At 39.9% G+C, this 13300-nt stretch overlaps 1 protein-coding gene across 2 annotated transcripts in view; it reads right to left on the bottom strand.

Annotated features, from left to right (window-relative positions):
- The window catches only part of ADCY5 (adenylate cyclase 5), a gene marked incomplete at both ends in the record, with an annotated part of 196308 nt that overhangs the window by 47406 nt on the left and 135602 nt on the right, over positions 1-13300 (bottom strand). For both annotated transcript variants that reach the window (XM_079538863.1, XM_079538864.1), the window contains 4 exons: positions 3845-3986; positions 4996-5154; positions 8794-8921; positions 9092-9203. In XM_079538863.1, coding sequence (XP_079394989.1) covers positions 3845-3986; positions 4996-5154; positions 8794-8921; positions 9092-9203 — 541 coding nt within the window. The remainder of the gene's footprint in view (positions 1-3844; positions 3987-4995; positions 5155-8793; positions 8922-9091; positions 9204-13300) is intronic.

Raw genomic sequence — 13300 nt, 5'->3', positions numbered from 1 at the left:
GCTTTTTTTTCACAGGGAAGTGTTTATCCACAAGAGCATCAATAGCACAGGACAGTGCAAACAGAAAGGTGAGAGCAGATCTTATTGATGAGGAAAGAGAAACCTAAGCAGACAGTATTCCTAAGGTTTTGCAGTTTATTCTTTCAGTAGAAATCAATTCTTGTGCACATCAGAAGGAAAACAAGCACTACACTTTCAGCTATAGAAAAAAGTTGAAGTAATTAAAATCTAGCCATATTTTTTTTTCTCCAAAACAACTAAATATATTCCAGTTAACAGCATTCTTAAGAAAAAAAAAAAAGCTATTTTCAAAGAAGGAATTCTGATTCCTGGAACAAAAAATACTGCATAAATGTTTCTCCTGTTTACTCTGTGCCAAAGAAATCGCATTAACATAATGAATTAATTTAATGGCTGAAAACGTAAAGTAAACAATAAAAGACAGGAAGTTTAAAGTTATGACTCCCCATGGCAACTAGTAAGCAGAAAGGGTTTGACAGTAAATGCTGACATGACATACATTCACTGGAACTCGTGAGGTTGTTGGGTTTGGATGGCCATGGGACAGACGGACAAGGCATTCAGGCAATTCCAGGGGGCCTGTGTGAGCTGGGGTATAGCTCAGGCAGCTAAGTGAGTCACCTATGCATCTACTCTTGACACAAAATAAAGCATCCTCACTGTTAGATCCTCTAGAACAAACCTTTAATTAAACTGCATTTCTTTTTTCCCCCCTCCTCCCCCTTTTTTTTTTTTATATTCTTTGATTCATTTCTTAACATATATATTAATAATTGTGTGGATTCATTTAGCTTTTTAATGGAGTTTCTCACAACACAGAAGAGACAGAATTAGGAAATTAAATTTGATGATCTATATGCAAAAAAAAACAAAAAAACCCAAAAAAACAAAAAAACTGCCCCATGCATTGCTGCCTTAAGATATTAATATCCATCTAAACTCAATAACAGTATTTTCCCAATCATATCAGAATGTGCAGGTGTGAGAGATGTTCAAAATTTAGGCTCAATCAAACCCAGAGACCAATCATGAGAAGTACCACCTTCAAAAGGCCAATGTTTCAGAAAGACACAGCGTTTAAGCGGAAAGAAGTCTCGCAATGCCAATTGCAGCTAAGTAGTTTGTGCTTTCTGAAAGGACATCAGAATTGTGAGGTATGGTGCAGATGTACCTGATCACACCTGAAGTAACAGCAGGGTTTTAATATGGAGCCTTCAAGCATGAACTTGCACTGCTTGAAATAATAATGTCATTTCAAGGTTAAGAGCAAACTCATCTACTACACATGGACAAGAGCTTTCACTCTGCAAGAAGTTGTTATGAAGGGAAGGCAACTGGCAGCCTGATCAAAGCATATGTTAGAACATCTTCATCACCTTGCAGAAACCAGAATCCAAGGGATAATATTGCAGTATCCATCAAAAAACATTCTTAGCAAAACCTGACATAAGTTACACCCTGGAAGGGACAAGATTTTAAACAGGTATTCTTCTTCATCTAGTGGCATAACCAGCAGAACAGATTGAAAGCCATGTGAACAGAAGAAACACAGGGTATGGGAAATGTTCCCCTTGTCCTTGCCTAGGCCTAAGAGGGTGAAAATTCAGGCAAACATGATTTATGCTCTCTCCAGCAGAAGAGATGCTGCTAGCTAGGATCACAATGGCATGCACAGAGAGCTCTCTAATGAAAACCCTACAGCTTGTGTTTGAGGACTGTAGGAACCCAGACACAACTCACAGGAACCCATGACTAAGTTAAGTAAACTCTTTATGTTCATTACTAGGACAGACACAAATGAAAACCTGGCTAAATACATCACAGGAAGTCATCAAAGTCAAGCAGAAATGGAGTAAAAGTGAAGTGCTACAAATTCTCCCAACATCCAGCAAAATATTCACGGCAGACCAAGCTGGCTATTTCAGAAAGTTTTTCTCGCTTCTGATCTCCCTATTAGGTGAAAATGAATTTTCAAGGAAGGAGAGAACTTGAAACTAATCACAATGGGAGAGAAAATGGCTATGGAGAAAGAAATCTGCAGTAGCATGAGCAAACCAGGAGCCCCTCAAGCTCCAAAAATTACAATCTATGACCTTGGGTAGCAATTTCTTTATGTTTCAATTTAGCACAAAAATTACATAGATCATGAGCATGTCCCTATTCTCAACTCTGGGGTGCAGCATGTATAAGCAGCATTATAGCAGTGCATGGAGACTTCAGCTACTACTTAACAAAGCTGTAACACAGATAAAGTGGTGAAAGAATGGGGAGGGGGGAACATTTTATTTTACATATAGAATGGAATCCTAGTATCTCTTTATCCAGTCTCCTAGTCATAAGGTTCTCTCTGTTCAAAAACAAAGTCAAGTTCTACATGCTATGGGTGTCTGCTAAGTGTTTTCTTTCTGCAAGGAGCAGAATCCTGATGTTTCCTTAATTTTTCCCTTTCTCTCCAAAAACCTTCTGTTCTCCACAAGAAGATGCAGACAGGGAGGTGACTGAATGACTTAACAAGTCAGTATAGCTTCTCCACCCCTAGAGAAGGGGCCTGGTAAAGGGTACTGTGGTTTATGTTCTTGAATGTACCCTGAAATGAAGAAGTGGCTTAGGTATGAATATCAGCTGGTCCTCTGACAGGCAGTGATACTCAGGAAACAATACACTTGTACTGCAAGCTCTAATCTTCTTTTGAAGATTGACAATTGTTAATGAGATTCATTGCATGAGCAGATAGAAACCAAAACATCAGCTTCTTCCTTTAGGAGATGATAAGGGTTTTTCTTGAAGACTTTTCATACAATATTCATTCAGGAAATTTGAGGCTTCCATTCTCTCAGGAAATGAGGCAATGGTAACCAAGTAGTTCTGTATGGGTGTTACAGATATTCATAGCAACCATGCTATTGGAACTGGTTGCAAATACTTTAGTCACACAATTGCCACATTTATGGCTCTAGGTAGATTCAATTGATCTTTGATTCAGAAACATATGACATGATTTTCTGTTGAGGCCAACATTTATATGCCTGTCTGTACTATGAATAGGAAAGCAGCGTCTATACTGCAGAAACTGCTTAGAGAAATATTATTGGGTAGGCTCATTTAGGTGATCAAAAATGTTTTTTTTTCTAGTACTAAAGTTTACCGTTGTTTAAAAAATACGAACTAGTGTTAATATCAACCTAATTTCTGTCATGTCCTAAAAAGCTATATACTGGCTGAAGTCCATTTGAGTGTGACCCTAATAGCATTATTTTGTGCAGTTTGATCTGTGTCATAGCAATAGTTATGATCTCATCCCATTGTCACAGTGTCATTCATCATTGTAGGGGGTCAGATTTTCCCATCTTCAGAAGCAAAGGCTGAAAAGTCACGATAAGAATTGCTCTAAACATTATGTTTGTGGCAATACAGTGAGCCAGTGGACAAAAAACTACTTGTTTTTATCTGTTGCTTTAAGAACTTGCACAAGTATCAAATTTAATAGGGGAAAAAAAAAAAAAAGAGCAAATCCATATGAAAACCATTCTTAAAAATGATTTTTAAAATAACCCAGGACACATTTTGATAGAACTAGGAAGTACTTGATGGAGTACTTGATGGAGCTTTGCAGAAGCTGGCTAGACTCCATTCTACACATGCAGAAGTTCAGGAAGAAGAGAGTGAAATCGGAATTTTTGCCACTGAAGGTCAGATGGTCAACTGCCTCGTACACAGAGTCCTCACTCATCTAAAATAGCTAGTGTTTGCTCTGCTTCGATGTGTTGGAGACTACCTAGTTGTTAAAAGTATCTTAAACCTGCCTTTGTTTTCATGACCTTACCCGTTTCTGGCTGCATCGTACAATCAAGAAGGTCTCGATGCTGTGCTCTTTCAGATAAGCATTGCGCTCCCCTCCAAAGCCCAGCTCCACCTCGTAGTCTCCATTGAGATAGTTCAGGGTTGCTTTCGTTATATGGATGCGTCTTACAGGAGACAAAAGATAAGACAGTTTGTATGCTTGAGAAATTATCATCTGTCTATAAGTCAGTTCCTGTCAGCAACAGACTACATGTCCTGTAACAAACCAGCAAAAAAACCCAACTTATTCAGCCATGCCACTTATAGATGTGTATCAGAAGTTCTGTCTGTTTTAGAGGAAGCAGGGAAGGAGACAAACTCTAAAGTGAGAAGCATGTTACACATTCATTTATAAGCACATCCTTAGATTCAATGCCTTGATCATTCTAACAGATATATATATATTTTTGGTACATACAGACCCTTTAAAGTCTATTTAATGGGCATATGTAATACATATTGGAGCAAATATCTTTTTTTGTTGCATCCCTTTAGGCACTGGTACAAGAGTGCCCTGTAGAGGTAACCCATTGAGTATCATAGTCTTGCACGTTCTTCCAGCACACAGGTAAGTTGTTTAAACAGACATGGAAAGTTGCTTTGAGTAAATATCTCTCAGGGATAGAGTGGCAGCAAGTCAGACTTCTGGTCCAAACAGTTGTGAAACAAGAACTGATTGTGCTCTCTCAAAGGAGAGTTTCATAACAGAAAGCAAGACTGAAACAACTTTTCTCATAACATCCAACAACAAATGGAATGCTCTCCAGCAGGTGTCGTTGACATACAGCCACGTTCTTTGGAACCATAGCCAGCTCTGCCAGTGTTCACACAGACCTGTTCTTTTCCACTGTAGCTATCAGCTTTGTTTCACAGAGAAGGAATTCAGTTCTTACCAGAGAAGGATATACCCATGTTGGGAATTTGTAAACTTTCTGTAACCTAACACATGTATATAGACAACTGAATAACCTTGCTAACATCTGCGTACATTTAGAAAACTATAACCACAGCTGATTTTACAGCAGGTATACAGACTGTCAAAACCTCTTTCCCCCATTTCCACACCTCTCTGGGAAGTGTCAGACACAAAAACAACACCCAGGTGAGCACGATGGCTTTGATGAAGCAACTTACCCAGCTTTGCCCCCTGCTTCCATGTGGTTGGCTAATGTAACATCATTCGACCACACATCGAACTGCCACTTCCTAAGGCCCAAGACACCACAGTGAACTCTCCCGCTGTGGATTCCAACCCTCATGTTGACATTTACTCCTGTCACCTCCCGGACTAATCTGAAAAAAGATATAGGAAAAGAGACATCACTAAGAACTGCAGTCAGTGGCAGAGGCTTGCACCCAGAACACAAACATCCATCCTGACCTATATATTATTCATGCATACACACAGTGCTGCTCATCCACAGGACAACAAAACAAAACCAGATAGACTGTACTGTATTTGGATGGCCTGACTGACCAAGCAGAGCACTAATAAGGTTAGAGGACCCCTTGGAGTAAATCCATGCCCTCTGAACTCACAGAAAAATCATGAAAAAAATCTTTGGGAACAGTGAAAGGAGTAAAGCATTGGTCTCTGATTTCCATACCAAAGCTGGACATAACCTGCCAGCACTTAGACTCATTAAAACTAATACCATGTTTCAGAGAGAAAAAGGAAATGATTTCAGAGATCTTAATTTGTCTCTATGGCACCATGCACCAACTGCTCCATAGATGAAACATGATATGTGTGTGAAATACCCTATTGGCACTGGAAAGCTTGAATGGGTCTTAGAGCTACAGTCAGAGCAGCAAAACCAGAGAACCACATCTATTGCAGTTACTCCAAACAGGCTGCTACAAATACTCAAGTTCTGATTTTAATGAGGTCTTGGATGCTCTGTTTACTCCCCAAATGACTGCTGGAATACTTTGTGGGTTTTGCCCTTTTAGGGCAAAAGTTAACTTCAAGATTTTTCACATGAAACATATATTCAGGAATGTGGGTAGGGGAGAGTCTTGATGAAGCCATCAGAACAATTCTGCTTCTCATTATTGCTGGTCAATGGCACCATTTCCAGAATGCCCGTGTTCCATGGGGAAATTCACCCACATCACACAGGACAGTCCTTTCCTTTGAGCTGTTAGCACGTTGCAGCATGAAGTCATACTTTGTACCTACCAGATTTCAGACTCTTTGGTCTTCAGGGTCTTATTACTCCTTACACCATCTTGGACACATAAGTCCTCCCAGTTTCCTAACATCAACACAGAGCTAATATTTAACTTTATCTGTTGATGAAAGCGATGATTAAAGATAGACCAATTCTGGATTCTAATTCACTCCTCACAGTGTAATGCACCCCTTAAAAGGATGTTCAAGACCTTTCTCTTTGAAACAGCTCCTACCCTACACTTAGAATACCGTTCTCCTTATAATCTCTATCTTCCGATATTTCCTTATCTACTTGCTGAACCAACATACACTGTTTTAATAAAAATAACAAACGAGTTCATAAACAAGTTGCTGAGAGTCCCTAGAAGTGAAGGGAAGCTCCATACAGATAAGGTACCACTGAAAGAGCTTGAACTACATCACTTTGGAAAGGATTCAGAACTGGAGTCATGAAAATGCAGCTGCAGCCATAAGCTTTACAAGGACAAGAGCAGCTGTAATATGCATGCAGTGCTGGGGATTGAGGAGGAACACACTGCATGACAGCCACAAAGCCCACTGCACCCTATGCCAAGCCATGTTGTTGACACAGGACAAAGGTACTTTTCCCAGTATGGTCATGGATGAAAAGGTGATTTTCATCAGACTCTGCAGAAAGCAAATAAGCTTTGTTACCCTTCATAAACAAAAGGAATTGCTTTTGTTATCTTTTCATTTTTTAGATTTATATCAGGAATACAATGAATTTCTGATCTGCTCTTGTTGTGCACAGATGAAATAGGCCTACAAGCAGGTCCTAACGCTGGTGAACCCCGCAGTTTAATGTTCAGTAGATATTTCACAGAATCACAGAATTGCAGGGGTTGGAAGGGACCTCCAGAGATCATCGAGTCCAACCCCCCCTGCCAAAGCAGGTTCCAACAAAGCATTTGTTACCTGAACTGTGAAACCTCTTATGACCCTTAGGGTAGGTGGAGGATAGGAAAGCAGGGGGAAGGAAAACAGCAACACCTTCCAGACTTATTAAAAGATAACACTGTTAAACGCATTCATTCCACAGCAAGTGGGAAACCAGTTTCAAAGGCTGCTGAGGAGCTATTTTTAAGCAAGCATCAAGTGCACTTCAGCTCCGTTTATTTCAAGGAGAGGTGGGGTGTAGCTAATCAATGAAGTCTAGACATCGGAGGTGCTACTCAGCCTTGTGGGGGTTGCGTGTCAAGGTCTATGGATTTCAACAAGTCAGCTACTGCAAAAAGTGAGACTTTTCTGGTTAATGTACGCAGAATTTTCTTCATAGGATTGGTTCAGTAAGAACCTTCTTGTGTTTGACAAGACACTGTCACCTGCCACTTAACTGTACTTCATGTGGAATAAATAGCACCCTTCCAAGGACTACTGAAAACTAGTTACTTACAACTCTTTTTATTTTGCATCTTGCATGCAAAGCCCAAAAGGAGGCTAGTGCAAAGTATTAAGAGTTTAGACCAGATAAGAGCTAGTAGGTCTTGATAACATACATTGTTGCAAAACAAGGAAATGCTGCTGCCTATTGCTTTTTTAATAGGCTCTCCTAGTTCAAAACAGTGCTCTTCAAACTATGAATTTGTGTTGAGAAAATGATGCTGAGAACTGTGGGTGTCTATTTACATTTTTGCAGAAATCCAAATTATAAGGATGTACTGTATCAAGCTCAGACTACGTAGCTCTAGTTTAAGATTAAGTGAAATCTTGAAACATGCCAGTTCAGTGCCAGTTCAGTTCACTTAATCCCAAGATTAAGTGAAATCTCAATCTACTTACTGAGGAAAATGAGAATAGTACTGCATAGAGACATCTCTGCTAGTATTGCAGATATTTTAGAAGATGCTTTCACAAAGAAAAATATAGAAGAGAAAGAAAAAAGATGCAGATTCTCTAGGCAGCAGGGATGGTGTAGATATCAAGGTCTGCTCAGTTACCATTCAAAGCTGAATGAACTTTGTGCCTAAACTTGCATGCACTCATGATGACCAAACAGATCTCATTTCCCCACATGCTGAAAGTACTGGCATGTGAGAGCTTACATCTGAAGCAATCACTATTCAGTATTGCTTGTGATTCTCCAAGTAATATTACTAGACAGAGGTCTCATGTTTGTTACTTCCCAAAGACAGTGGTGGTCTGGACAAACACAGAACAAAAATTCAAAAGAAAAATCCTAAAATGGAGATGTAAGTAGAAATAAAGTAAAAAAAGCATCATGGATATGTCTCTGTGTCAGACCAACCTTGTCGGTTTCCTCAATAATTTGTCTAAAGTCAGAAAGTGCTGAATCTAACCTACTTGGTATCAGGACACATAAAGAAGCTTAACTAGAAAAAGACAGACCTTAGCAGAGTTGTACAATGAGTAAAAAGCTGGTTCAAAGACAGATAAGTACAGAATGATTGAAATTTAATAAAGTTATTATTAATCCTTTGATTTCACATTTCTGTTATTCACTGGAATCCTTTGGGAATGAGACTTCCACCAGTGATGGTAACCTTTGCCACTGTCATCAGGAGATGGAGCTCTGATCTCCACATGGCTGTAACAGATTCAAGCACCTGTTTTTCTGTGTGAAACCTTCACTGCATTCTGTTATCTTATTCCAATTGGACTTTACAGCCATCAATTCCCTGGCTTAGTTATCTTGCTGCAATGCATGGAATATCTAACTGGGAGTGAATCTCCTTGCTATGTGATCTGAAATTCTCCATGGGGAATATGGTACTTACGAGATGGCCTCTATCATATCCATTCCCATTTCAACACAGCAGTGTGCATGGTCAGCTCTTGCTTCTGGCAACCCAGACACACAGTAATAGCAATCACCCAGGATCTTGATACGCAAACAGTGGTTCTCCTAAAAAAAATAATAATAATAAAGGAGAGAGAAACATTCAGCTTATATTCATGCTTGCAATAGCTTGCCTTTTAGGGCAGAGAATATTTACAGAAATCCACTGAACCAGCACAGTATGTCATTCTTGCAACAGGAAAAAAAATATATCAGAATTATAAAAGAAAACTTACAGCTGCTAGCTTATCAAATCTGGCAAAGAGCTCGTTCAGCGTCATGACCAGCTCCTGAGCAGTGCACTGGGAGGCCAGACTTGTGAAACCCTCTATGTCTGCAAAGAGGATGCTTGGGAAAAAAAGAGAAGAAAAAAAAAATGAAAGTGTCATAAATTTGTTGCTGATATTTGTGTAAGCTCTGGGGTAGAAGTCCTGGGTTGGGTAGACATGTGAAATAGGGGTGTCCCAGCCCTAAAGGAGCAACCTCTACAGAGTTTAGAAAGGGCTGAAAACCCACAGCCTTTCTTTCTCCCACCTCTGCTCTGTGACAGAAAATGTATAGTATGTTGGGAACCAGAGGTTCTGGATAAAGCTACCAACCATTATTAACAGCTAGGCTCTCTTACACAATGGCTAGGGCAGCCTAGCCCACTTACCCTTTTCTTCACATTCCTGCATCTGTCAGCTCAATAACATTGCCTAATTCTCAACCCCACTGTAGGAAAACCACACACCTCTGCCCCCTCCCCCCAAAGTGCAGCCACAACATAAAGTTCCTATAATACACAGAGCCTCAGAAATTATTCTGTCTCAGAAACAATTACAACACCGAAAACACTGATTTGCAAAGAAAGCCATCGTGCTGCTTTTGAAACTGTTCAGCAAAACAAACACCAGATTCTGTCCATACAGATCTGAAACAGACAGCATTTATATATGCATGCATATTGATACAAACATAAAACTCATGTCACATATTATTGTATTTGAACTTTTAATAGTAGCTGATTTCTTCTTTGAAGCTACAAACTGTATTTGAATGAAAAGAGAAATTAAAAACGTAAATAACAATCACTTCAAAATTGTTTCTTCTTTGTAAAATAAAATTCTGACGTGTTTTCAGCAATTGCAAAAACTGTGATTTCATGGTAATGTCTTCAGACAAGAAGCAAAGACAAAAATACCCAAAACATTTTCAGAGGCATTTTTTGCAAAAATCCCAAAACACTTTTAATTCTGGCATGCTTTTCATGCTCTTTTTCTACATTTCAACTCCAATAAATCACCACCATAGCACATTAAATATTTATTTGCTGGTCAGACTGAAGTTAAATTGTACAAGAAAAATACAAAAGAGGAACGCAGGGATGTCTGAATGAAAATATACTTTGCCATTTTCAAAAACACTTGACAAAATATACACAAAATATATCAGTGTTTCACATATTTACAAACAGAAGCAAACTTCCCAAAGAAATACACTTGAAACCTACTGAAATCTTCAAGATGGTTATATTGCTCTCTAAGCAACTTAAGTATGTTTCCTTATGCAATGTGGAAATAGGAAATTCATCAAGCTTCAGTAGCAGTAACAAAATGTATCTTGTTGCAAGCTGAAAATTTACGTAATGCTACTGTAACATGACTGCTAAGTTTTCAAGAGTGGACTATGTGTCACCCATGAAAAACAAAATAGATGAAATGCGTAAAATCAATGCAAACCCATCCATTCAGAGGGATGTGGATTTGTTCCTATTCCAGCATAAGGCAAGTAGCAAATTCTTCACTTGAGGACATGTTCACACTCTGCTTTTGTGTGTGCGTGTTAAAACAGGAGAAGCATTGAGCAAACACTGCAATGTGACATTGGGTATATCTGAAAACTCTACACAGGGATACCCTGAGCCACCTCCTCATGCCTCATTCAGAAAATCACTGCCTCTGTAGTGCCCTAATAAACATGGATAAGTGACTGAAGGCTGACCCCTCCTTTCACCATTACCATCCTGCCAGATAAATGCATCAGATTTTCCCAGAGTTAAACTGCAGCAGTACTTTCAACTAGGTAAACTAAGAAATCAATGGAGACCTATGGAGCCAACCTATGCACAGATTCACGGCCTTTTAAATTTAAACTACCTGATTACAACATTTTCTGAAACTTCCAACCTTCTGCAGCCGACCAATACATTGATTCTTGTTTGAATTCAGTAGCTACTCCTTTGGATTGACCCTATAGTCTCAGACTTCCAAGGACAGCTGCAGTCCCACATGCAGCACTCTGGCCAAGTTCTTGAAAACTGCAATTATAAGCAATTACAAATGGGTTTATTATGATAACAAAGCCTTGAAAAGTTGCAAGATGGGACTCGAAAATGCATTAAGTGCGTGAGCCAGAAGCAGTATTTGAAAGTTAATTTTGTCTGATGCCTCTGTTAGAAAGCCAACATTTATCCCATCAGATGCTTCTCTGGGTGAGTGTTTTGTTTGAGGAAAGAGGAGTGCATAAAATAATTTTAACAGAGTCAGCTTGATCATTTTGGAGAGGGAAGTCAAGGAAAAGTATGTTTGGTTTATCTAAAGTAAAGGAATGACTCGGTTCTTTTTTCGATGCTTCCAGTCTCCTCAGAGTCTTCAACATGGACATGGTGTTAGGCAATAAGGGAAAGAGCTCCATCCAGCATGTGAGTTTTGCTGTTTATACGAAAACCTACTTAGAATTGGTTACATATTAAGTAATCCCTTCACATGACTTTGCACTTTGTGGTTAACAAAAAGGCATCTATCTGACTGACCATGGTGCCCTCTTCCACGTCTGCTGAGTAACACAGCGGTAGCAGCTAAACACTGCAGATTAGAAACAGATTAAGACCTCTGCAAGCACCTGTCTAAGCAACTGAGCCATCAGAAGATGCTACCTGGGATCTCATTGTCCATTTTGCAGCACAAAGGCTTCAGGGGACAGAAAACATCTTCAAGGCACAGAAAGGAGAGGGCAGTGATCTGTGTTTAGCTAGAACTTTTCTTTAAAAAGGACCCTGTAAGGTCTCCTTGTACATGCAACACACTGTGAGGCTGCAGGAACATCTCTCACTCCTGCAAGTTCATTGTACTGAGATCACAAACCTTCAGCACAAAGCTTCTCCCCTACCCCTAGGTCTGCCCACAGCTCAGTTCAAACTTTCATTTCAGACTACCTTTAGTAATGAGAAGACTGCTGCTACTGATGGATGATTGTAATGAAGGGCACAACTTAAACTGACTATTTGTCAGTCTTCAGAGGTCAAGGCATTTCCTTGCTGGTGGGAGCATAGTGCCAGTAATAAGCCTTCCTTGTGCCAAAATTTGGGGTAAATGACAGTGGTCAGCAGAAGGTCGAATGACATAATTCCTACAGTTATAAAATAATGTGAGATAAGTGAGTGGTTTAGAAGTAGTATTACATGAAGCTGACTGGAAGGGATTGACCACACAATCTGCAGTCTGGGCTTCAGCAACTATTATCAGCAGAGGGTCCCAGTCCCTTCTGGAAGGCTATTACTGTGTGGGAAAACCAGTTTCACAAGTAATTAAAGTGTTGTAATGGCTTCAGAGCTCTTGATATATTTTCCACTTCATCACTGACTTCAGTTATCATCTGATTTGGTTTTGCCCAGCACTAACTAGAGTATGGCCTCAAAAAAAAACAACATACCTAAAATAGTTCTGGGAAGGAAAGGCAAGAGAAGGGGAGTTAACATTGATTTTACTAGGTTTTTAAAAATTATTTATGTTTAATTTAGGTTGAAAAGTACCACAGATTGTGTTACAGGGTAGAGGTGAATACTTTCCTAAGTTCCTATTTCAGCTCCTATTTCCAGCAAGGACTGATTCAAGACTTCATAGCTGTACAAGGCAAGCTGAGCTTTGTGGCTGTTGCCCTATGTGGCTCATGACACTGGTGGAGAAGAGAGATGAGGAGGAGCTTGAGAAGCTTCCAGATCCTGTCACCATCCCCACTGCTCAGAGCCTGCAGTGGGAACCTGTCTGGCTGGTGGTGCTGCTCCATGACGCAGGGCCCACAGAGGCCTGCAATTGGGATCAGCCCAGTTTCTGGGGCTGTCTGTGCCCAGCACCATCCCATTGTATCTCAGGTACAGCCACTGTAGACTATTTAAAACTAGCTCCTGTAATTCAGGCTATCCTCATTGGAACTGCACAGCTAGCATCCCCCAAAGCAGAAGCATTGCAGCATTTTCTGGATGGCAAAGGAGAGAGTTCTTAGCGAAAATGTAGGAAAGGAGAGAGATCTTGCCAGAAAGCAAAGAACCTAAGGGGTAGGAAGAGCTAAGCAAAAAGTGGGAAGTAGGAAAACCACATGGGATTTTTAAAATCCACAGACACCTACACAGAGTGATTCTGAAGTGCAGCCTTAAATGTCTGAAGCTAATAGAGTTATCAAAGGAG

This window comes from Tetrao urogallus, assembly GCF_951394365.1.
Source record: "Tetrao urogallus genome assembly, chromosome: 8".
Classification (NCBI taxonomy): Eukaryota; Metazoa; Chordata; class Aves; order Galliformes; family Phasianidae; genus Tetrao; species Tetrao urogallus.
This window is presented reverse-complemented; position numbering and strand designations above follow the sequence as displayed.